This window comes from Budorcas taxicolor, chromosome 17 (assembly GCF_023091745.1).
Source record: "Budorcas taxicolor isolate Tak-1 chromosome 17, Takin1.1, whole genome shotgun sequence".
Lineage (NCBI taxonomy): Eukaryota > Metazoa > Chordata > Mammalia > Artiodactyla > Bovidae > Budorcas > Budorcas taxicolor.
In genome coordinates this window covers 40,070,876-40,096,655 of record NC_068926.1, presented here as the reverse complement: position 1 = coordinate 40,096,655, position 25,780 = coordinate 40,070,876, and the positions used below count along the sequence as shown (strand labels likewise).

The window sequence follows — 25,780 nt, the reverse complement described above, 5'->3', positions numbered from 1 at the left end:
AAGCAACTTCTGCAGCTTAATTCCAGAAAAATAAATGACCCAATAAAAAAATGGGCCAAAGAACTAAACAGGCATTTCTCCAAAGAAGACATACAGATGGCTAACAAACACACGAAAAGATGCTCAACATCACTCATTATCAGAGAAATGCAAATCAAAACCGCAATGAGATACCATCTCACGCCAGTCAGAATGGCTGCAATCCAAAAGTCTACAAACCATAAATGCCGGAGAGGGTGTGGATTACACTGTTGGTGGGAATGCAAACTTGTACAGCCACTATGGAGAACAGTGTGGAGATTCCTTAAAAAACTTGAACTAGAACTGCCATATGACCCAGCAATCCCACTGCTGGGCGTACACACCAAGGAAACCAGAATTGGAAGAGACACGTGTACCCCAATGTTCATCGCAGCACTGTTTATAATAGCCAGGACGTGGAAGCAACCTAGATGTCCATCAGCAGATGAATGGCTAAGAAAGCTGTGGTACATATACACAATGGAGTATTACTCAGCCATTAAAAAGAATACATTTGAATCAGTTCTAATGAGGTAGATGAAACTGAAGCTTATTATACAGAGTGAAGTAAGCCAGGAAGGAAAACACCAATACAGTATATTAATGCATATATATGGAATTAGAAAGATGGTAACGATAACCCTATATGTGAGACAGCAAAAGGGACCCAGATATATAGAACAGTCTTTTGGACTCTGTGGGAGAGGGAGAGGGTGGGATGATTTGGGAGAATGGCATTGAAACATGTATATTATCATATATGAAATGGATTGCCAGTCCAGGTTCGATGCATGAGACAGGGTGCTTGGGGCTGGTACACGGGGATGACCCAGAGGGATGGGATGGGGAGGGAGGTGGGGGGGGGGCAGATTTGAAGTAAAATAAAAAATAAAATAAAAAAATTTAAAAAAGATTTAAAATATTTTATTAACCTTTGTTTACCATGTCTTCATATCTTCCTAGTTCTTTCACCCATACCTCTATCACTTAATTGCAGACTTAGTATAGAAAAGAGAGTGATTCCAAGTTAATCAGTGGTGTAGTTCAGTCATCAAACTTAACTTCCTTTGCCCCCAGCATGGGTTCTTTTTTGGGCAAAGTGGAGTTACTACTTTTTTTATTGAAATCCTGAATTTTGCCAAAAAACTCAAAACCCCTAAAACAAACAAAAGTCTTGATAAGTTTCTCTGATAATACATTTTTAAAGAAATTGTGGATATGCTCATGTGTATCACATAAAATATGTCATTTTAATCATTTAAATACTATTACTTACAATCACACTATTGTGCAATTAATTACCACTACTTGTCTCCAAAACTTATGTTCCATAGCTCCAAACAGAAACTTTGTAACTGTTAGGCATTCCCCTAACACCTGGAAACCTCCTTTACTTTCTGTCTTTATGAATTTGCCTATCCTAGATATCTCATGTAGGTGGGCTCTTATAAAATATTTGTCATTTTGTGACTGGGTGTGGCACTTAGCATAATGCTTTCAAGTCTTATCCATGTTGTAACACTTATGAGCTCTTTAATCCTTTTTATAGCTGGATAATATTCCATTGTCTGTATATATCACATCTGTTTATCCACTCATCTGTTGATGGACATTTGTGGCGTTTTTCACCTTTTGTTATTGCAAAGAGTGCTGCAGTGAAAACTGGCGTACCAATGTTTGGGTCCGTATTTTTAATATTTTTGGATGTTTATCCAGGAGTGGAATTGCTGGGTCTTCTGTTAATTCTATGTGTAACTTTTGGAGGAACTCCCAAACTCTTTTTCACAGTTATGGCACCGTTTTACATTTCCACAAAGGTTCCAGTTTCTCTTCAACATTTGCTATTTTTAAAAAAATTACCATTATAGCCATTCTAGTATCTCATTCACATGCAGTATCAGATGTGAAATGGTATCTCATTGTGAGTTTTTGTTTTGCGTGTGGTGTGTGTGTGTGTTTAAGATTTGTTTAGTTTTGGCTGTCGGAGTCTTTGTTGCTGTGCTGGGGCTTTGTCTAGTTGTTGCAAGTGGGAGCTGCTCTTTGCTTGGGTGTCCGGCTTCTCATTGCAGTGATTTCTCCTGTTGCTGAGCGTGGGCTCTAGGCACATGGGCTTCAGGAGCTTTGTTGCTCGAGGCATGTTGAATCTTCCCAGATCAGGGATTGATCCTGTGTCCCCTGCATTGGCAGGTGTATTCTTAACTACTAGACCACCAGGGAAGCCTGTTTTGTGTTTTTATTTATTTTTCTGTAGAAAGCATAGCCAAGATTTATTAAGCTGTAGTACACTACAGTCGGGGAGGGAGAGTGGACAACTTGGTAAGTAGCTCCTTGTGTTCCTGATTTACTTTTTTCTAATAGCTAAGGATGTTGAGCAACTTTTCATGTGCTTGTCAGCCATTTGGAGAAAAGTCTATTCAAGTACTTTGCCTATTTTTTAATTGGGTTGTCTTTTTGTTGTTGAGTTGTAGGAATTATGTACTCTGGATCTTAAACCCTTCTCAGATATATGCTTTACAAATATCTTCTCCTATTTTGTAGATTGTCTTATTCATTTCTTGATAATGTCCTTTGCACCAAAGTTTTTAATGTCGATGAAGTTCAATTTATTTAGTTTTCCTTTTGCTGCTGATGCTTTTGATGTCATATCTGAGTCCATTGTCAAATCCAAGGTAATGAAGACTCATCCTTGTTTTTTGTTCCCCCCCTTAGAGTTTTATCATTTTTGGCATTCTTACTTAGTCAGTGTTCCATTTTCAGTTTAATTTTGTATGTCACAAGATGTAGGGGTCCAGGTTCATTGTTTCGGTGTACTACTTACTTAAGCCAGTAGTTGGCAGCTTTGTAGTAAGTTTTGAAATCAGAAGCATACTTTCTCTGACTTTGTTGCTTTTCAAGATTGTTTTGGCTAATTAGGGCCTCTTGCATTTTTGCATGAATGTAAAGATTGCTTTTTCCATTTCTGCAAAAAAAATATTTTGGGGAGGATTTTGATGGGGATTCCATTGAATTTGTAGGCCACTTTGTGTAGTCTCTTTGTTGTTCAGTTCCTAAGTCATGTCCAACTCTTTGCAACCCCATAGACTGCAGCATACCAGGCTCCTCTGTCCTCCACTATCTCCCAGAGTTTTCTCAAAGTCATGTCCATTGAATTGGTGAAGATATCTAACCATCTCAACCTCCATTGCCTCCATCTTTTGCCTTCAGTCTTTCCCAGCATCAGGCTCTTTTCTAATGAGTTGGCTCTTTGCATCAGGTGGCCAAAGTATTGGAGCTTCAGCATGAATCCTTCCAATGAATATTCAGGGTTGATTTCCTTTAGGATTGACTGGTTGGATCTCCTTGCAGTCCAAGGGACTCTCAAAAGTCTTCTCTAGTACCCCATTTTGAAAGCATCAATTCTTCGGTGCTCAGCCTTCTTTATGGTCCAGCTCTCACACCTGTACATGACTACTGGAAAATCCATAGCTTTAACTATACAGACTTTTGTCAGCAAAGTGATGTCTCTGCTTTTTAATGTGCTGTCTAGGTTTGTCATAGCTTTCCTTCCAAGAGCAAGTGTCTTTTAATTTCATGGCTGCAGTCACTGTCTGTAGTGGTTTTGGAGCCCAGGAAAATAAAATCTGTCTCTGTTTCCACTTTTCCCCCTTCTGTTTGCCATGAAGGGATGGTACCAGATGCCATGATCTTAGTGTTTTGAATGTTGAGTTTCAAGGCAGCTTTTTCACTGTTCATTATTATTATTATTTTAACTTTTTATTTTTACTTTATTTTACTTTATAATACTGCATTGGTTTTGCCATACATTGACATGGATCCACCATGGGTGTACATGCGATCCCAAACATGAACCCCCCTCCTACCTCCCTCCCCACAACATCCCTCTGGGTCCTCCCCGTGCACCAGCCCCAAGCATGCTGTATCCTGCATCAGACATAGACTGGTGATTTGATTCTTACATGATAGTATACATGTTTCAATGCCATTTTCCCAAATCATCCCACCCTCTCCCTCTCCCTCTGAGTCCAAAAGTCCGCTGTTCATTATTATTTAATATACTTATCCAAGGCCCGGAGAGATGAAGTGACTTGCCCAAGATCACACAGCTAACTGGTAGTAGAATGTATTGACAAAACAATATTCTCAACTACAATAACTGCTCTCTTTCCATTATATGATCCCCTGGACTCTAAATTCCAAGTCATGAAGGGCTTACTATGTCTTAGTTCCTCTTCACTTTCTGTCATTAGGGTGGTATCGTCTGCATATCTGAGGTAGTTGATATTTCCCCTGGCAATCTTGATTCTAGCTTGTGAGTCATCCAGCCTGGCTTTTCACACGATGGATTCCTCATGTAAGTTAAATAAGCTGGGTGACATTATACAGCCTTGTTGTATTCATTTCCCAATTTTGAATCGGTCCACTGTTCCATGTCTGGTTTTAGCTGTTGCTTCTTGACCTGCATACAGGTTTCTCAGGAGACAGGTAAGGTGGTCTGGTACTCCTGTCTCTTTAAGAATTTTCCACACCGTCAAAGGCTTTAGTGTAGTCAGTGAAGCAGATGTACATGTTTTTTTCTGGAATTCCCTTGCTTTCTCCATTATCCAACGAATGTTGGCAATTTGATCTCTGGTTCCTCTGCCTTTTCTAAACCCAGTTTGTACATCTGGAAGTTGTTGGTTCACGTACTATTGAAGTATAACTCGAAGGATTTTGAGCCTAACCATGCTAACGTGAAATGAGGGCAACTGTATGGTAGTTTGAACATTCTTTGGCATTGCCCTTCTTTGGGATTGGAATGAAAACTGACCTTTTTCAGGCCTGTGGCCACACCTGTTTTCCAAATTTGCTGGCATATTGAGTGCAGCACTATAACAGCACCATCTTTTAGGATTTGAAATAGCTCAGTTGGAAGTTCATCACCTCCACTAGCTGTGTTCATAGTAATGCTTCCTAAGGCCCACTTGACTTCACACTCCAGGATGTCTGACTCTAGTTGAGTGACCACATTATTGTAGTTGTCTGACTCATTTAGACCTTTTTAGTATAGCTCTTCTGCGTATTCGTGCCAGCTCTTTTTAATCTCTTCTTCTTCTGTTAGGTCATTTTTGCCCTTTATGGAGCCCATCCTTGCAAGAAATGTTACCCTTGGTATCTCCAATTTTTTTTAAGCTATTGCTAGTCTTTCTCATTCTATTGTTTTCCTCTGTTTCTTTGCATTGTTCATTTAAGAAAGCCTCAATTATAAGACTTAAAAACAAAAAAGATTGCATTTGATAGGAGTAACTTCATTTCTGACAGTCACACCAAGCAACATGTGGAGGAGAGTTTAGTCAAATGACTTTGGAACAGTCTTTCTGTTTCTGACTTTCCTTAAAGCCCTCAGAGATTGTGAAGTGAAGTGAAGTGCAAGTCACTCAGTTGTGTCTGACTCTGTGCACTCATGGACTGTAGCCCACCAGGCTCCTCTATCCATGGAATCCTCCAGGCAAGAATACTGGAGTTGGTAGCCGTTCCATTCTCCAGGGGATCTTCCCAACCCAGGGATTGAACCTAAGTCTCCCACATTGCAGGATGATTCTTTGCCATTTGAGCCACCAGGGAAGCCAGGGATTATAGCTGTACTTTAAAAATTAACCAAGTTCTTATTTAATCTGTATCATTTCTAAATTTCCTTAAGTCATGATTTTAGCAATCTAAATAATACCAACTTTCGGCTGCTGTTAATACGACTGAATGAAATATTCTTTTAATTTACGTCTCTGGCTTTACAGGAATCCCTTTGGTTGTCCTTAAATTTTTCACTGGAAACTTCTCAGCCCTGTGGTTTCCCCGTAGATAACCCAGTGCTCTATTGTAGATGTATGTGGTTTTCTATGATGGTATGTATGGTGATTTTCAGGTTTTATTTTTCCTAGTGTGTCTTTCCTTTTTAGGTGTATCTTCGTTTACTATTTGTTATTTATTGTGTATGCAGTTTGCTGTGCTAATGACTTGAAAGACTTCTAGTTTTCATTTGACTTCTAACTGAAACCTGAGAACCCTTTGTTGTTTGGTCTTACATATATTTGATCACTTTCCACATAGAGTATTTCCTTGTGCAGATTGGGTCCTTGCTGCTGTTTTACATGCACATAAGACTTTATAAAAATGTCTTGTACTTTATTCTTACTAGCTTTGTTTTTGTGCTGTACTATCTAAATGTCTGTGTCATTTGTAAACCTGAAGATTCTATCCAATTCTTTCTACTAAATCATCTAAATATTTAAATGAATTTATCTTAGTGTCTCCTATATGTCTCTATCTGGTTTTCTTTTTCCTTTTTTTTTTGGCTGTGCCATGTGGCTTGCAGAATCTTAGTTCCTTGACAGGGATCAAACCAGGGCCTGGAAAACACCAGAGTCCCAACCACTGGACCACCAGGGAATTCCCCCCCGCCTTTTTTAAAAATCTCTATACTTAAGTTTTCCAGTATCATATTTTTAAAAGTTTATTTATATAAAACTTGATCAAAACTTAGTAAATAATGGTGCTTACTTTCTTTTGTTCATACATTTTTTGAGTCAAAGAATCAGATACTAGAAGCAGAAGTATTTTGTGGCTTAATGGTTTGTAGCTGACATATTTCATTCCTACCTTATTGCTTCTGGATTGTAAGCCAAGAGTAACTCTTCTCTGCAGTAGAGCCAAAAGGCCTTGCATTAGCCCAGTGAATGAATTCATGAACTATACCTGTCTCTCTGTCTCCCTGTTTTGTTTTTGTTTTGTTTTGTTTTGTTTTTTGCTACATTACTCAGCTTGTGGGATTGTAGCTCTCCAACCAGGGACCTAACCTGCACCCTCAGTAATGAAAGCCCAGAGTCTTAACCACTGGACAACCAGGGAATTCCCTATGCTTTGTCTGTTTTGAGGCCACTCTTTCCTTTTGGGTTCTTGACTGTGTTTGAAACAATAAATTTTTGGATAAGTGATATAATTTATTCTCCCTTGGTAGAGTGTGTTCTCTGTGTATTTGCCTTTTCCCCCTCAATGTAGGCAAAGAATTAATCTGACGGGAGTCCATTATTTCTCCTATGGTTTACGTCTTTGTGACAGTCAGTAGAACTTGAGTCTTTTGTGGCTCCAAAAGAGTTTCGTTAGATTTTAGCACAGCTCACTTTGTAAAAGGTGTAGAAATGTGTTTTTTTTGGTGGCACATTTTAGGGGATGCAGACTTTTCATCCCTAAAGTAATAGTGTTGCTGCTGCTGCTAAGTCACTTCAGTCGTGTTTGACTCTGTGCGACCCCATAGACAGCCCACCAGGCTCCCTCGTCCCTGGGATTCCCCAGGCAAGAACACTGGAGTGGGTTGCCATTTCCTTCTCCAAAGCATGGAAGTGAAAACTGAAAGTGAAGTCGCTCAGTCGTGTCCGACTCTTCGTGACCCCATGGACTGCAGCCTACCTTGCTACTCCGCCCATGGGATTTTCCAGGCAAGAGTACTGTAGTGGGGTGCCACTGCCTTCCCCGAAGTAACAGTGTTAGTGCAACTAAATATGTGAATGTCACCTCAGCCATAAAGTTCTGTTGAACTAGTAGCTAATTGGTAAGAGGATTAATAGCCTTAATTCTGAAGTAATAGTGTTAGTGCAACTAAATATGTGAATGTCACCTCAGCCATAAAGTTCTGTTGAACTAGTAGCTAATTGGTAAGAGGATTAACAGCCTTAATTCTGAAGTAGGGAGTTGGTGGTGTAAGAAATACCATAAAATAAATACCATGTAGTTGATTCATACAAATGTTACTACTGTTTTTTTGCTAAAATTTATAAGCAGCTCAGTTCTAGCAGTTAAAAAAGATAATTTATATTTTTGGCTGCACTGGGTCTTTGTTGCTGCATAGACTTTCTCTGGTTGCAGAGAGTGGGCGCACTCTGTGGGTGCGTGTGTGGGCTTCTCATTGCGGCGGCTTCTCTTGTTGCAGAGCGTGGGCTCTAGGGCATGCGGGCTTCAGTAGCTGCAGCACATGGGCTCAGCAGTTGTGGCTCCCGAGCTCTAGAGCACAGGCTCCATAGTGGTGGCGCATCCACGGCACGTGGGATCTTCCTGATCAGGGATCCTGCTTTGGCAGGCAGATTCTTTACCACTAAGCCTCCAGGGAAGCCCAGTTCTAAGTTTTTATTTTTTATTTAGTCATATGAACATTGTATGCATTACATACATTTGGTTTTTTGTTGTTGTTGTTGTTTTTTACTATATGAAATTTTAAAAAAAGAAAACCACTCTATCATTACTTTTGTGACGCTTGTCTGGTTCTATAATTTAATAAAATAGGAAAAAAGCTTAGAGTCATATGAATTTCTTTGGATTTTAATGTTGTTTTATTTAGTAATAAACTTTAAGCATGCAACATATGTTTTTACCCACAGGCAATGATGGCTTGAAACCTACTACATATTTTGCTAACACATTGAGATTATTTCTTAATTTGTAGTATATCATTAAATTATAAGCATCATTGTAAAAAAATTAAATTGGAAGTAAGTAGTTTCAAAAGCTAGAAGCAAATTTTTGTGTGTTTTGAGGATTTTCTGTAATTTTAGTGGTATTTAATTGTTAAACTAAGAGAAGAATATTTACGATTTTAGGTCATTTTAATTACATGTGAAATAACACGACAAAGGATAAAATAGTTATAGTTTTCCTATTTTTTTCAGCTTAAAAAAGCACTTTAATATTTGTATGCTTATGAGAATGTGTATGTGTGAATATTTTAAAAGGGTTTTTCAGATATGCTAAGTATGACTCTTTGATTTCCATAGAAACAGAATTTTGGAGCAGGAAATGACTTAAGTGATGGCCTAGTCTCACTGATAACCTTAGAAATGAGTGTAGTTTAGACTGTGAGGGTAGTCAAGCTGGTTTGCTGGAGGTCACAAGCTGATAGAATGAGAATGTTGACTTACCTGTTTTCTTCCTCGAGCGAGCAAGCAAGCTTAGTCACTTTAGTTGTCTCTGACTCTGTGCAACCCTGTGGACTCTAGCCTGCCAGGTTCCTCTGTCCATGGGATTCTCCAGGCAGGAATACTGGAGTGGGTAGCCATGCCCTCCTCTAGGGGGTCTTCCCTACACAGGGATTGAACCCGTGTCTCTTAAGTCTCCTGCATTGGCAGGCCTGTTCTTTACCACTAGCTCCACCTGGAAAGCCCAAACATAACTATTTTCCCTAACCCAAGTTGTGTTCTAATATGTGAAATTTTCTGTACTACCACGACACCAAGAAAGTTATGAATTTCCTATGGAAATTTTCATAGGAGTCACTCAAATACCGAATTTACTTGGGGGGAAAATGCTCGATAAAATAATTTTTTGGTAGAGTTATTTTCTCATATTTTTCTCAAAGGTAGATTATTGAACATGATTACTGTGACTTCCCTGGCAGTCCAGTGGTTAAAATTCTGTGCTTCCACTGCTGGGGGCACAGGTTTGATCCCTCATCATTGGGAGCTAAGATCCCACATGCCTCACTGCACATTCTCCTCATCTGCCCCCCAAAATTAAAGTTAGTAAAATGTTGACTAGAAGGAAGAGAGAATTTTTGAAATAGTGAATGGGCAGGGGTAGGTGGTATGTTAGCAGAACAAGTCATGACTACTTAGAACTCCTTGTGGCTCTAGTTGGCATATATCTATGTCAGAGAGAATGAATCTGCTCTAGTGTTAGGTGGATATTTCCATAGATAAGGCAAGGTACCCTGTCTGAGGTCACTAGTACAGTTTTCAGGAGAAAAAGGGCTTTTAAGAGTGCATGTCCACTCAAGTCACTTTGTAATTGAAACTCCTGAGTTGAATACCTGTTCCTTACCACTCTAGTACTCTTGCCTGGAAAATCCCGTGGATGGAGGAGCCTGGTAGGCTGCAGTCTATGGGGTCACGAAGAGTCAGACACGACTGAGCGACTTCACTTTCAGTTTTCACTTTCTTGCATTGGAGAAGGAAATGGCAACCCACTCCAGTGTTCTTGCCTGGAGAATCCCAGGGATGGGGGAGCTTGGTGGGCTGCCGTCTATGGGGTCGCACAGAGTCGGACACAACTAAAGTGACTTAGCAGCAGCAGTAGCAAGCTGATTTTAGAATAAGTAGATTTGAAAATTTAGAAAAATACATTTTTAAGTGAAAGAAATGTTTAACCTAAGCAAGTTAAGTTATAGGAGAGAATTATATGCATTTTATACTTTGTATGTTGTTATGGTTTGCCACTGATCCAGTTCCCACGCCTGTTGTTTAGTTGCTGAGTTGTGTCCAGCTCCTTCATGACTCCATGCACTGGAGCCCACTAGACTCCTAGTGGAGTACATGAGATTTTCCAAGCCAGGATACTGGAGTGGGTTGCCAGTTCCTTCTCTATTTAATTGTTACTACTATTTGTTTCATAGACTGTGTGAATATATACATACTTGTAGTTTTCCTTAGGATCCCATTTTTGGAATTCGATCAGGTTTGTTCCCCCATGCCCCTTTTGCTTATTTCTGTGTGTCAGCTTTTTATTTGAGATTCACTTTGTAAGATTCTTTTTATAAGTTCTCTAGTATATAAAATTGAAATGTGTTCTAACTACTTTTGATAAAAATCATACTAGTGTAGGCTGCAATGACTTATGTCTCCTGTTTCTCTGTATTTGCTATTATACTTTTTATTTGGAAAGCTTACTGTTATAGAGTTGATAAGTGGTCTCAACTCCAATTATTTAGGAACTCTTGCCTTCCTACATTGCTTCATCTTTGAAATGATAAACAGCTAGAAACTGTGTATAAGGAAATAGAGGCCACAATCCTTAACTTTGTAAAATTCCCTTGGCACCCAGTCTTTTTCCTTGGTTATTACATGGCTAGATAACTAGCAGGTCCTCAGTAGTCCCACCCCTGTTAGGATATTCTAAATCTTCACTTAACTGGGAGTGAACTAAAACAACTAACACAAAACACATTCACAGCGATTCTTCAGTACTTACATTATGAATTCAAAAAGACTATTTTGTAATTTTATAGAAAAATATGTCTGAGATTTAAAAATTGAAATGAATGGTTCCTTGTCATTCTGTTTAAATAATGGTTTGAGATAGTTTCTCTTTCTTCAATGTGCATTTTTTTTTGTAGTTGTTTTGTTTCTTATTTTTATTCATCTGAAGGGTTAGCCTAAATTCACAATTTGTATTTCTTAAATCTTTCTTTTCTTTCTAGTTTTGGCAAGCGTTCTGCAGGAAGCTTTAGGCGTGGCTGTGAATGCATTGTGTTAGAGCCTTCTGAAATGATTGTGGTAAGAAAACTTCTGTGAAGACTTTTTCCCCCTGAAAAAAGTTATGAAATAAAAGCATTTTCACAAACTGTATATAATGGTGTATTATATATTGTATAACTTTAGATATATTTCATAACTTTTGAGTTTGAGTTCATATAATCATTATAATTATTTATGGGATTCAGTTAAGTGAAAAAGAAAATTTAAAGGAGGGCAAGCACCTAAGTATTTGGTGCTTGAACTTTATAAATCTGTGAAAATGCCATTTAATTGAAACTTGGGGAGAAAGTATAGGGTTTTAGATCTTCAAATATTGACTGGAATGAGATACTTTAAATGAATCACAGTGATACATATTCAGGCAACAATTAATATAAGGAAATCACTTCATTTCCTTTACCTAATTGAAAGAAATTTGGGGGAATTTTATGCTGGTTAAACATTCTGTTGAGATTTTTAATCTCTCTTTTTAACTGATTTTTAAAAAATATGCTGAGATAAGATACATGCAAAAAAGATAATGTTAAAAGAGATATTAGCAACATAATTATTTTTATTGATGCTTTTTTTTAAAAAAAAGTTGGTCACAGTCTTAATATATAAACATGATTTAAAGATAGGACAATATGCACCCCTTTAAAAAATCAGCCACAAAAATAAAATTGGAGAGAGCACTCACTAGAGACTTCAGTTGATTTGAAGTGCATTATGTTTCCCATCCAGCACCCATCTGGGAGGGTAAACTTTGTCAATAAATGATGTCCTAAAATAGATGATGATGGGAATTTTTTATTCACATTTAATAAAGTATTTGGTAAATACATCTGTTTTCATATGAGAGAGAGGTTTTTCCCCCATGATGGAAGAGAGGAATTCCTCCTCCATCACAAAGAGAGATGGGAACTTCCTCACAAAGCCAGTGGAAACTTTTGGTGAAGTTTCCCAAAATTTACTGTTAAGTAAAAATGTGGCATGGTGGTGAGAAAAGATTTAGGATTGGACGAGTGTAGGCAGATATGTTAGACTCTCCCGCCATGGGTCTTAAAAAGTATTTTAGATATTTCTTCAAGAATCTGGTCTCTGTTACTGCTATTTTGTGTTTATCTGAAGGATTTTTGATCTGTAGAATTCCTTGAGGATTTTGTACTTGTCCATATACCAACTACTAAGTTTGCCAATGTGAGAACCATATGAGAATCTAAATATACTTCTTTCTGTGAGCAATCCCATTTTCCTTATGTAAGCATGATGAGGATTAGCCAAATGTGACTTTTCTTCTCTGTTAGTCCATTCATCACTTTCTAAATGTTTAAAATGAGGAAATTGTTTTTTGAAAATAATGCTATTTATAAAAAGAAGAAACTGAATCCATAGAATGAAAGTAGGAAGAAAAACCCGTAAGTAATCTACCAAAGTCATTCTGCTAGTAGTCGTGTCTGAGTCATTAGGGATTTGGGTTTTTTTTGGTTTTTTTTTAAAGGCAAAAACTAGATTTACTCCATCAGAGTTTTTGTGCTTTAGTTAAGACAATGGAGCTGTTGCTTTCGTAATACTTGGTGATGTATCCTGTGAGATCTTTCACTAATAAATCAGGTCCGAGACTGCTGAAAATATCCTACCCTTTGAAACTACAGGAAATTCAGGAGTTAACCATATTGTCCTAAGTGGAACTGAAAATGCCTCTCTTATAAAGACAAGTTACTCAAAAGCAATTAGTTCCAGAGAAGCTCAAAAGCAGTTGAAGTCTGTCGAAATAGTTTGTCTGCAAATGTCTTTGCACAATGAATGAATGTGGACTACCCGTAAGTTTTATTCTGCGTCTAATCTTAATATGGAATGTGGTGTTTGAGGAAATGAAATTTTGGGGGATTTTATTTCAGGTAGACTATATGGATGAAAATGAAGAATATTTTCAGCGTCAAGCTTCTCATCGACAGTCTCGAAGGAGATTTAGAAAAATCAACCAGAAAGGGGAAAGACAAACTATTATTGACACTGTGGATCCTTATCCTGTGGGCAAACCACCTTTGCCTAGAGGCTATCATACGGTAAGTTATATAAGTATAATAATTGTATTTATCTTTATAATTTTTTGCCGGGAGTTTTGTGAAAAGATGTGAAATTTCTATTTTTGACCATTAATTTCTTTTTGTGGTATTACTTGTCCAAAGTGCAGATTTTTCTGGAAACACACCTAATATGACTAGTTAAAGGAACCTTGAAATAAGTTATCAAAAGATGTTGTTTAGCCTTTTAATTTCTTAAAATGCTCTCAGGATTAGCTTTGTGATCAGCATGTACAATTGTAACTGGGATACTTTTTGTTACCTTAATGTAAAATTTTGTCATCTCCCTCCCCATTCCCAGTGACTAGTATCGTACCTATTTTTTTTAATTCAAAAGTTAGCTAAAATTTGCTTATTCTCGTAGCTTTTCATACCACTGTCTGAATATTATCTGAGAATTTTTTTTGTTTGTTTAAATTGTTTAATTTGTTTAATATGGTGACCTGAGAGCTTAATTTGAAAGGTTGCTTCTTTAAATTCCAGTGTAAAGATGATCTGAAGCATTTCTAATAGGTTCAGAGGTTCTTTTCAGTGATTTCACCCACTTAGTTGTCATTTATTTTATACATGTTAGGTTAATAAGCTACTTTTTATGTTTGAGGAAACTGAGGCAAAGATAATGAGCGATTTATACAAGGCCCCAGCTTAGTCAGCGTGGGAGACTGTGTTTCTGACTCCTCTCTCTCTGCTTGGGTGCACTGCGTCCATGTCCTCTGGGGGCCCATACAAAATTGTGGCAAATGTATTTAAGGATTTCTATTTTCAAGGAAAAAAGTAACTTGAATTCTTACACATCATAATTAGGTCAAAGATGGCTTATCTATACTTATAATACCATTAAACAAGTACTCATTTTTGAAATTAATTTTAAAATGGAAATATGAAAAATAAAAGCAGCAAATAATTCACAGCTATTTTATAATTTCTCTCTCTTTTTTTTTTTAACCTAGCCTCTTTTTTTTGCAAATAAGTATAAATGTAAAACACATGGGAAAATGTATATAGATGTAAAATTATGTACTTAATTTTCTGGGAACTTGAAGTGATGTATTTTATACCCACACTTCATGTGTTCTGTTTCTGAGAGCTCTTTGTATTTGAATATTTAAGCAGTATTGACCACCAGCTATCTGCCTACTCCTCTTGCTGCCCATGCACGATTTTAATTTAACATGAATTTCATAGTTGAATCATTTCATTGAGCTCCTTTGGAAAGGGTTGCTTTTGCTCATCATAAAGCCAGCTTTGTTTGCCTTTTGGAGAGACTTAGTATTTTCTTTTTTTTTTTAAACCTATGAAAGGTTTTTTGTTACTATTGTCTATAAAAGAAGGTAGTATTTTTAGTGTTGATATAGTATCATGGAATAAGGAAATATGGATTAAAAATAGTTATACACATTAATAGTACAGACCACTCATACTGTTAATACTCTTTCTGCTTTGGAATTATTTTTCCAAATCATATTCTATGCTAAGATATTTAGCGGCAATGTGAGTTACTAAAAATTTTGTTTTAAGGCTGACTGGTATGATTTTATAGTTATATATTCCTCTCACTTAACTTGGGAGGGTCGCTTTATAATTATTTCTCCTATCCCTGCATTTTCCCCCTTTATGGAATTCTTTACTCACCTCCCGTACATGACTTCTCTTTTTTTAATCTGAGTTTTTAAAAAAAAATGTGTACTTTTTAACAAGACTACTTATTTTTTTTAGTGGTTTAAAAAAATGTTATCTGGTCAACAGGCCAGAAAATTTAGTACTATGGTGAAAAATTTAACTTGCTTAATGATGGATCAGGCACCAGTTTACTAACATATGTGACATGTGTTAATTTTCCTAAATGAGTTCAGATGGGCAACAGCAGAGTCATAGTTGAAAATATTGAATCCCATCTTTTCATGCAAATTGTTTTTTATTCATATATTATTATTTTATCTAAGTAAAAGATTTTAACATATGAACAACAACAACATTTTGTTTTGAATTTTTGGTACCTCAGGGTATAAAGAATTAAGTAAAGAAGATCATTATTCTTCATTAGCCCTAAGTCACCTTTACTTATTCTGAGCAGAAATACTCCTTTTGAAAGAACTAGGGTAGGAACCAGGGTGAAAAGTTTTTTGAAAAGGTGCATGGTCCTACATCTCCAATGATCTTAATGGTTGCAGGTGCATTTCAGGTGCATGGCTAAGGAACATAAGGGCATCATACATGTAGACAATGCTGTTTGGTCATTCTTAACCTGATTTAACATGATCTTCATTTTGGCAGATGTACTGTAGCATGTCTGATAATGTCATCTTTTCCTTTCCTCCTCTATGGCACTCATTTCATTTTGGCTCAAAGGAATGCACTAAATCTCAGGTATTGTAATTTGTGTGGTCTCCTAATACTAACCTCAGTTCATTTGTGAGTTTGCATTGTAACTAACAAGTTTATAATATTGACGTGTTTTGCTTGGTCTTGTTCTTTTGTATTTTGCCCTGATTTAGTAAAATCTCTTACAACTTTGAAACTATCAGTGGTTTAAGTGATGTCACAGGCTGCTTTATTTATGCAGACATAGGGATAAATTGCCCACTTTGTTTGAAGAAAGAATAAAACTGCAGCCTACATAGTTTTAAGAATGAGTGGAGCATTATTCTTAACTAACCTGCTTTGTGCTTAAAGAAATGAAGAAAGACAGGCTGATAGACATCTTGGATGTTTCATTGCTTTTTGTGTGAAAGTTTTATGGCAAATCCATTAGGCATTTACATATTAAAGGCTATAGGTGAAAGCTTTAAATTTCAGGAATCCCAATGTAAGAGCATTTTGTGAGACCACTGGTAAAATTTTAGTCAGAATAAAGGCTTAGTCAAAAAGGAAATAAGAATTTAAAATCCACTTGTATTTTCTTATTTGTGCTTGATTTTTAACCAGATTTCATGCTTTTATTTCATTCTATCTATGTTTTAATTGAGTCCTGTAGTAATTTGTTTGCTCATTTCTTTCATGCCAGTACATAACTAATTTACATTTTCAGTATTACTCATTTGAAATTTTCTGTCAAATTTGGGGTTATCAGGGAATTTGGAGTCAGGGGAAAAAAACTGATTTCTCTCTAAAAACTTTATGGTTGTGTTTTCTTATTGCCCAGGAAAAAGATCATGGATAATTTAATTCACATTAGAAGAGGGCTACTGTCAGTATAATGTCTTTGGCTACTATAGTAACCTCACCTAAAAGCATAAAATATTTGTATACCTTTTCAAATTACAGTGAGGCTGTTACTTTACATTCTGTGTAAGAAGATGCACAGGTGACATGATTGCTCTACTGTGTTTTAGAAGCACTGCCAATTTTTCAGTGATGTGGTAAACCTTAAAAAATGACAGTTTTTAAATGTGATAAAATTTTGATAAAATTATATACTTTTTTTAATTGCGCCTGTGTTTTGAGCTTTTGTCTGGTATATACTTAAAAGTATGTAACTTTACTATTTTAAAAGATACTATTTTTAAATATAATTAATCCTCTTCTTTTTCATTGATAATATGAGAAATTACCAGCTAGTCTAATTCTCATTTAGAATTAGGGATTTAATTGAAAATGTGCACTAAATTACAATGTATACCTTATGTACGCTTTTTAAACTTAGATGTGTCGCAACAGTTTGACAGATTATAATTTTCTTCAGTAACACGAATACTCATATAGTCCATGTAGAGTGTTTTCAGGTCACTTTTTCAAGGCAAGTGTATGAGATTTGCAGAGAATAAGCATTTTAAAATGCAGTGAGAAGGCAAGATTGGAGATGGCTTTCATTAGCATTTTCTTACATTTTGATGAGTTGAAGCTGTGTTTAAGAATGCCAGAAAATGGGATGTGACATGAATGTTCAGTCTTCCCGTGGGTAAAGGTGGTAGAGGGGCAGGTCATGGATAAAATTCTTGGCAGACACTGGAAAATTGGGGTCATTCCTGGGCTGATTGGAACTTTGGGCAAGTTTTACCTTGTCAACAGGTTCAGAATAGGATGGGGAAACCTGTTTATTTTACCCCTAATTACAGACTCTTTCTGCAGTCATGGGTAATTTATTTTAGAAGTTGGGTGGGTAAGAAAATCTGAGTTCCATAATAAAAATGGAGAGAAGTGGAAAGAAGGACTTAAAAGGCAGATATGAGTGCATGCTCAGCTGTGTCCTACTCTTTGTGACACTATGGACTATAGCCCACCAGACTCCTCTGTCCATGAAATTCTCCAGGCAAGAATACTGGAGTGGGTCGCCATTTCCTGGGAAGCCCCTGAAAGGTGGAAGGACCCTCTTACTTTTACCTGACTGCAGGGATTGGGAAGCTGGCACATGCCTGTTTTGTCATCTTTTATTCCTCTTATTTTTTTAAAGCAGAAAAACGGAAAAAGAACAGCTCTGTCCTCTTCCTAGTTTGGAAAGAGCAGGACTTATACGGAGATATTATATTGCTGATGGGGACTGTTGATCTGTCTGTTTGATCATGGGGTTCAGGGTTCTCCTCATGTGCGTGTTCTTACACTTAGTATAGGCTGTCTCTCTGAATGCAGCGTATATTTTTGACAGTAGATGCACCCACATTGACATCTCATTGTCATGCAAGTCCATGGTTATTGGTGTATGAAAATATTAAGATAATGATCTTTGAATTAGATAGATGGATAGATAGATATTACAGATTCTTTTTATTTTTTAAGATTTATTTATTTATGGTTGCGCTAGGTCTTCATTGCTGCATGGGCTTTCTCTAGTTGCAGGGAGCAGGGGCTACTGTTTGTCATGGTGCTTGGACTCTAGGCCCCACAGGCTTCAGTAGTTGTGGCTCATGGGTATAGCTGCGACTCATGGGCTTAGTGCCCCATGGCATGAAGGGTCGTTCTGGACCAGGGATCGAACCCATGTCCCCTACATTGGCAGGCAGATTCTTAACCACTGGACCACCAGGGAAGCCCACAGGCTCTTAAATGCATTCTTATGTTTTATTTTATTAAAACAAATATATATTATACAGAGATATTAGACTGAAGACTAAAGAAAGCTTGTCCTGTCTACAGTGTGGAGTTTATATGTACCAACTGGTACATACGATGGTTCCTACCTTTGCAGCCTTCCTGGGCTGGTTGCATAATTAGATGCTCTCCACACTTTGAGATTCTTATTGACTTCCCACCCCTACTCCTACTTAACTCCCCAAATGTGGCTTTACTTCATACTAATTTGAATTAGGATTCAAACACAATATAACATGAAACTTACAAAGTCTTGATCAATGAAAAATTTTTGAAATAACGAGAACCCATTGGTCATAGCTTCCAGGCTTTCCTGGTACCTCAGCTGGTAAAGAATCCTCATGCAATGCAGGAGACCCCGGTTTGATTCCTGGGTCAGGAAGAGCCCCTGGAAAATGGGATAGGCAACCCATGCCAGTATTCTTGGGCTTCCCCAATGGCTCAGCTGGTTAAAGAATCTGCCTGCAATGCAGGAGACCTGGGTTCTGTCCCTGGGATGGGAGGATTCTCTGGAGAAGGGAGCAGCTACCCACTCCAGTATTCTGACCTGGAGAGTGCCAGAGGCTATACAGAGTCTCAAAAGAGTCGGACACGACTGAGTGACTTTCACTCATCAGTTATAGAAAGAAGTATCTCCCACAAATTCTGTTAGTAACCCTTCTCCACAGTGGGAATATATTCTTCAAGGCACTGTTTAATAATTATATATTGAATTTTTCAGTGGATTAGGCTTATTTTAAAGTTCTTAGTGCAAGTATACAAAAGTAATAACAATACTTCATAAAATTAATATAATCCAAGTTGAATACAATGTAATATTATAAAACATTATGGGATTAATTTTTTTATTATAGTCACAGATAAGACAATATCTAACATGTAGCACCAATGTAATAAGCCTTATAAAAATGAGTCCTATTTTTAATAAGCTTATTCTTCATAATAATATAAGACAAGTCTGTTTCTTCTAATGGTTATAGAATCATTCCTAGGTTATATTTATCTTATATACCTCTGAAGTAGATTTTTTTAAGTGATAAGATTTAAGTTGGTTTCATCTTCAGTTAAGGACTTCTTGGTAGATTAATTATAAAAAAGCAGATATTGAATCATGAAAAAATTACAGTGTTTGTGTGATTGTACACGTTTATTTGACTCTAGACTTTTTGACTGGAGCTGTTGTTCTTTTGTTAGAAATAGACAATATTTTCCCTCATGTCATGGCTTTGCTTTGTCACTTATGTAGTTTCTTACTGAGGTCTTCCTACTTTAAGCCAGTATATGCTACTTATCAGTAAGAACATGTGTTGAGTACCAGTGACTTGTGTATCTACTAAATTTCCTGGAATATCTAGGCCTTAGGATTTTAACTTCTAACAATCAGTTCATATCTCACTTGTCAAATTCGTTCATATGATGATATTCACCATTTGTTTATATCCATATAAAGAAATTATTCAAGTATAGGAAAACTTGTTAATTATTTGAGTAGTTTTATTCTGCATCTTTCATCAAGTGTTTGTTTGCTTAATTGAATCTAAAGACTTTGTTTTCAATTTAGTCATCAGTACCTCTCTGAATTATAGTAGGATGGAGTTTCAGAAAATTTGTGTGTTGTATTTCTTGTATCATACAGAGGAAAGCTCAGTTAGTATTTTCATTTATATATTTTTATTCATTAGTGAATATTTAATAAGTATTCACCTTACTTCAAGGTTGTGCCGGACTCCATGGCCATAAAGGTATACAGGACAGACAGAGTCTGCCCTCATTGACTTTACAGTCTCACACAGAATACAGATAAATCAATGGGCAGCTAAAATTGAAGGGAATTCAGATACTGTGCAGGCTCAAAAACCAGGCTTCTTGAGGAATCAGGTATGGCTTCTTGAATGGCCTTACTATCTTGGCTCAAAGGAAACTCTTCTTTCATCCCCAAAAGCCCAATAAAAGTAAATGTGAAAACAGAATTGGGGAGTGAAGAATGAAAAGAGGGGATGTGCATAGACTGTTAGAGAGGAGTGATAGATACACTCCCACAAAAAAAAACCCCATACGTTCTGGTAGATATTATTTGCTGTGTGCATGCCTTATATTTTACATTTACTTCAAAGACTTTTTTAAAGAGAAGTGTCCAGCGTACCCTTTGTTTTTCATGCTTATTTTCAGCCGGTTTACTCACCCCTCCTCACCTGGATCATGTTGCATTTTAAAACCCTGCAGAAAGCTCCCTGTGGAAAGGTCTCTGAACAATAGTGGACATAACAGCACTGTGCCGTATGCACTGCATTCCTGGCAAAATGCAGCCTCTGAAAGCTGCTGCGGTGGTCTCAGTCTCCTTGCTTTGGGGGGACCGTTTCTCTTTCTTGCAGTTATAATCAGGTATTTATGTTGATTTAATTTATACAGATTGAGAAATTACCCTATCGAGTCTGTTTAGAAGTCGAAATGTAAATCAGGAGGTGGTGTAAAACATGAAATGATTTATCTTGCGCTGTTAACAGCAGGCATTGCAAATTCATGCATGCAAGGTGGTGGAGAGTGGTGTGCAGCATGCTGTTTACACAAGTTTCAGCTTCTGTTAGAGGATGTCTATTTTTATATATGACATCATCGCTGCTGCAGAACTCCCATGGCCACTGGGATTTACTGTTCTTTCATTCCATTCTGAAAGAAAGCTTGTATTGATGTCATAATTGGACCCATCTTTTGGTTGCACTTGGAAATTGAAAGTAATAAGGGTGTTGTGTAGCAAGTCATGCAATATTTCAAGCAATTTATTTGTCAGAAAGATCACTGCCACTTTGTCCTGCCTCAAATTGTGAACACTGGTGGCTCTCTGTGCTTGTTCATGTTGTAAATATACTTGGCTAAAATTTAACTTTCAGTTTCAACAGCAAAGGTCCTTTCATCTTCAGCCATTTCATCTCTTATGTGATATTTTCTTTCCTTTTTTTATTTATTTAATTTTTTGTCATGAGATTTTGCAGTGTTACATGCTGATTTGAAAAATGTCTTTTTTCTTTGGAAAAATCTACTGTGATATTCAGACCTATTTCCTACCAGTGCTGAATTAACCTTTCCTACCAGTACTGAATGGATTAAGTTATCCATTCTAAGTTGTTTGTTTTCACTATTTGCAATATTGGGGTACTAGAAATGTTCTTTTTTGATTTTGAATCCTGTGTTAAAACATCATTGACTTGAAATACCTTTGTGTTAAAAGGTATTGTTGACTGACCTCTGGGAGAAACTCTAGCATGTGATTCAATGTATGGGTGTTAGGTTGACATTACTTGTGAAATGAAAATATTAATGATTCATATTAAAATAGTTTTTAAACACCTACTAGATTTTGTATGTTTTTATGTATATAAATTTTCCTCCTTATCCTCTCAAAAAATTTGTGATTATATCTCAGTAGGAAACTTTTTTCCCTTTCTTTTACAAAAACTAGGAACAAACTTACTGATTTAAAATAATTACAGCTTTATTGAGTTAGAATTCGTATGCCACACAGTTCACCTATTTAACTTTTTTTTCCTTGTTTTATAAAAAATATGTAACACTAAATGCACCACCTTAACCATTTTAAGTATACAATTCAGTGGTGTTAAGAGTATCAGTAGTAATGACTGACTTGAGCATACCCAATTAACAGATGTACCTTTCAGCCTTGGTGATTGTTTAAATTACATATAGGCTGAAAAACAACTTTAAGATATTTTGGAAAAAAATAATTATGGAATTTATTGGGGAAGAAAGCCATACTGAACAGTTGTTTGTATTAGAACAGTTCCTTATGGACTTAGTATGGAGCCAGTAGTCTTTATTTTTCCTGTGTCTTCCTCTCTCTTTCTCAAGTGTAATATTGGTTGTGGTTGGGTGTGAGATGGGGTTTAGAACTGCTAGCCTAGAGGAGAAATGACGTGACCTCAGAGTTGTCTGGATCTGAAAAATGAATTGGTAATTGCAGTAAACGATGGGGTAATTCTGAAGAGAAAAATTTGAAGATGAGAAAGAAAGTATTTGGGCTGTCTTGACTCTTAACTCAGATATCTGTGAAGATAGTGTTAATTGGTCACCCGTGGTTTTGGTACAGGGGTCGCACAGAGTCGGACACGACTGAAGCTACTTAGCAGCAGCAGCAGAAGGCATTTAGGAGTGTCAGAAGATAGGTTAAAATCTTAAAATAAGTTGATTTGTTTATTTCTACTTTCTATCTATTTCTTTATACAGAATTTTAAACTGAATCTTCAAAAACCTGTTTGAATTATCAGGAATTTCAGAATACTCAGAAATGTTATTAGGAAAAAGACCATGTTGCCATTTGTTAATTCTGAAATAAGCACATCCCAATTCTCTAATGCAGAGAATGCTTGGGCCTCAGTGATATTCTTGGTGATACTGATGCCCTTGACAATAATGGACATTCTTTTTTTTTTCTGAGGATGAATTTTTACTTTATTGATGTACAGTTCATGTACAGTATTACATATTACAGGTATACAATGTAGTGGTTCACTGGTTTTAAAGGTTATACTCCATTTATACTTACTATAAAATATTGTTTTTCAAGTGTTAACCCATCCCTGAGTTCCTAGGGTAAAAGCCACTTGATTATGACACATTATCCTTTCAGCATGAGTTTAACTTTCTCAAATTTTGTTTAAATTTTTTGCATCTGTGTTCACAGTTGTTTTTTTTTTAATTGAACATTTGTGTTGGAGTATAGCTAATTAGCATTGTTGTGATAGATTCAGGTGAACAACTCAGCCAAAAATGTATGTGTCTCTATTCTTCCCCAATCTCCCCTCCTATCCAGGCTGAATAATGGACATTCTTAACAAGTACTTCAGTCTTTATATTGCTCCTTGGTGCAAAAGTTTGCCTAACTTTTGGGACTAACTTTAGTTCCATTGGGAGAGTATGGGCAGCTAGTGTTCCTGCAAGTGGGTTGACTGTTTAGAAGTTCAGCTGAGGTAGGATCTTACTGGATTTTGTCTTCAAGGAATGTAAGGACAGCTGACAACCGGATTAAAAAAAAAAGAACTAAGAGGCTGATTATTTTCTGGTTCATCTCTCAGAGCAGCAGTTGTCAAACTTCCCCATCCGAGGACTCCTTTCTTTACACTCTTAAAACTTTCTGAGGGCTCCAGCAGCTTTTGTTTATATGAATTATCTATATCATTTCTTGGCATGTTAGAAATTGAAACTGAAAAACTTAAAAATATGTATTTGTTGGCTAAACATAATAAACCCATTTTAAGGTTTTTTTTAAGTGAAAGATGACTGAATTTTACAAAACAGAAAAAAACACAAGAAGAGTGGTGGTGTTTCATAGTTTTGTGAATCTGTTTAATGTCTGGCCTAATGGGAGACATTTGGATTCTCATACCTGCTTCTGTTTTCAGTCCGTTGTGATGTGTTCTTTGGGTTAAAGTATATAAAGTATGGAAAGGGAGGAAAGTTTTAACAGCTTCTTCAAATAATTTTACTGTTACAGTCCATCAAAATTTGACAAGTGGTAGTTCCTCAAAGGTTCATTGCCATGAGGAATATAACACCCTGTCAATAAACTTGTAAAACTCGTTGTCCTTACTGACACATGGAATAGGTCTTTCTACTCATGTGTGATTTTATAATATCACGCACTGGTCGTTAAATTTAGATCTTCTGAATTTTGGCATGTTATACAATATTTTGAAAAATATCATGTTTGTTAATATCACTACCAGTCTTATTTTAAAAGGCTTTAATTACTAGGAAGCTGTAAAGCTTATGGTATTGGGTATGTTTTCCCAACGTCTAATTTTTACTTGAAAGCTAAAATTTTATCCTTGGCAAAGTGCTATAAGCCATTTTCCTCAAGTTGATAAGCTCGGTTTGTTCACTTACAAGAAAATATGGGCCAAGTACCCAATTTTGAGTAACCCCAGCTTGTCCGTTTTATCTTCTTTCACATAAAATTAGTTTTCATGAAAAACCAAGTGCAGGGCCCTTCTGAGAGCAGTGCCCTTAGACTGTACACCTGCGAGGCTGCCTGTCCTCATTTCCTGTGAAATTCTTCCCCTTACCTCTTTTTCCTTCTTCCTTAATTCCCTTATAGATTCTAGGAAAAAATGGAAAGGTCCCAAGCTAACTTGGAGTGGAATCAGAATTTAAAAATGTTTCACATTAAATAATTGTTTTAAATATATTAATTGTAGTGGATGGTTGCCAACAATCCATTTTGTAGTTACTGTGTAAAAGTGAAAGTGTTAATCACTCAATCGTGTCCGACTCTTGCAATCCTATAGACTGTAGCCCACCATGCTCCTCTGTTTTGCCTGGATTTTCCAGGCAAGAATATTGGAGTGGGTTGCCATGCCCTCCTCCAGGGGATGTTCCTGACCCAGGGATCAAACCCGGGTCTCCTGCATTGCAGGCAGATTCTTTACCAACTGAGCCACCAGGGAAACCCAAAAGTAATCTTTAAAGGTAGATGTTTTTTACTTTATTTATTTAGCATTTCTCATTTAGAGCATTTTTCTGCTTAGGAATTTTATTTTGGGGTCTCCCCAGAAAGTTCTGTGACTCCTCTTCCTTATTAAGATAATTATGAGCCATTCTGTGAAATTATAAAATACTTAAAATTTTAATGCAAACATTTGTGTGGTATGAAAGTATGGTATTGTAACGGTAGTGTCATTAGATCACCTTTAAAACTTGAATTTTTGGTCTGATGATAATGTCAATAAACTAGTGTTTGGTGTCCCTAACCGTTCCCATACCCTCAGAAAAAGATAATCACCAGGAATAGTTTCAACACCCTCCTTTGGGTGATTAATACTTAATGTCCAGGATAATCTATTACAGATTGTTTCAGTTTGATAGTGCAAAATAAATAAACAGTACCTAGCAGTGTATTTAAAACTTCTCAAAATCTCTTACTAGTTTTCTAGGATTCTGTTTTTATCCTCTAGTTAGAGTATTTCTTCTTTTTTTTTTCTTTTCTTACTGGCTTCCTTTTTCTTTTTTGGTCTAAATCAGTATGCCATCTTCACTCTTTTCTGCTCGTCCTGCTTATGGTAAGACACCTGTGGCTAGTTTCCTTTGTCTTCACAACGTGTGGTTTGCGTCTCATGGTTGTGCTCTAATTCAATGCAATTCAGCAGTCATCTGCTCTGGCAAGATGTCTGAAAGCGTAGCACTGTCTTTGGGAAGGGGCTGGAAGTTTTCCGTGCTCCTAACTTTGAGATGGTGGGTTTGCCCTGGTAAGAGCTGGAGTGTCTTTCTACATGTGCATTCCCTATAGGGTCACTGGTCACTGTAGATTCCTGCATCGCTTCTCGCTTAGAGAAATTTCCCCTTTAGCTGACTGTCCCACTTTCTTCCTTATTGCCTTTTTCCCTT

At 36.7% G+C, this 25,780-nt stretch overlaps 1 protein-coding gene across 1 annotated transcript in view; it reads left to right on the top strand.

The window, feature by feature from the left end:
* Positions 1–25,780, top strand: part of RAPGEF2 (Rap guanine nucleotide exchange factor 2) — a 262,434-nt gene that overhangs the window by 128,337 nt on the left and 108,317 nt on the right. Inside the window, exons 5-7 of the mRNA XM_052654319.1 lie at positions 11,237–11,312; positions 13,175–13,342; positions 15,710–15,727. Of these exons, the coding sequence (XP_052510279.1) occupies positions 11,237–11,312; positions 13,175–13,342; positions 15,710–15,727 (262 nt within the window). The remainder of the gene's footprint in view (positions 1–11,236; positions 11,313–13,174; positions 13,343–15,709; positions 15,728–25,780) is intronic.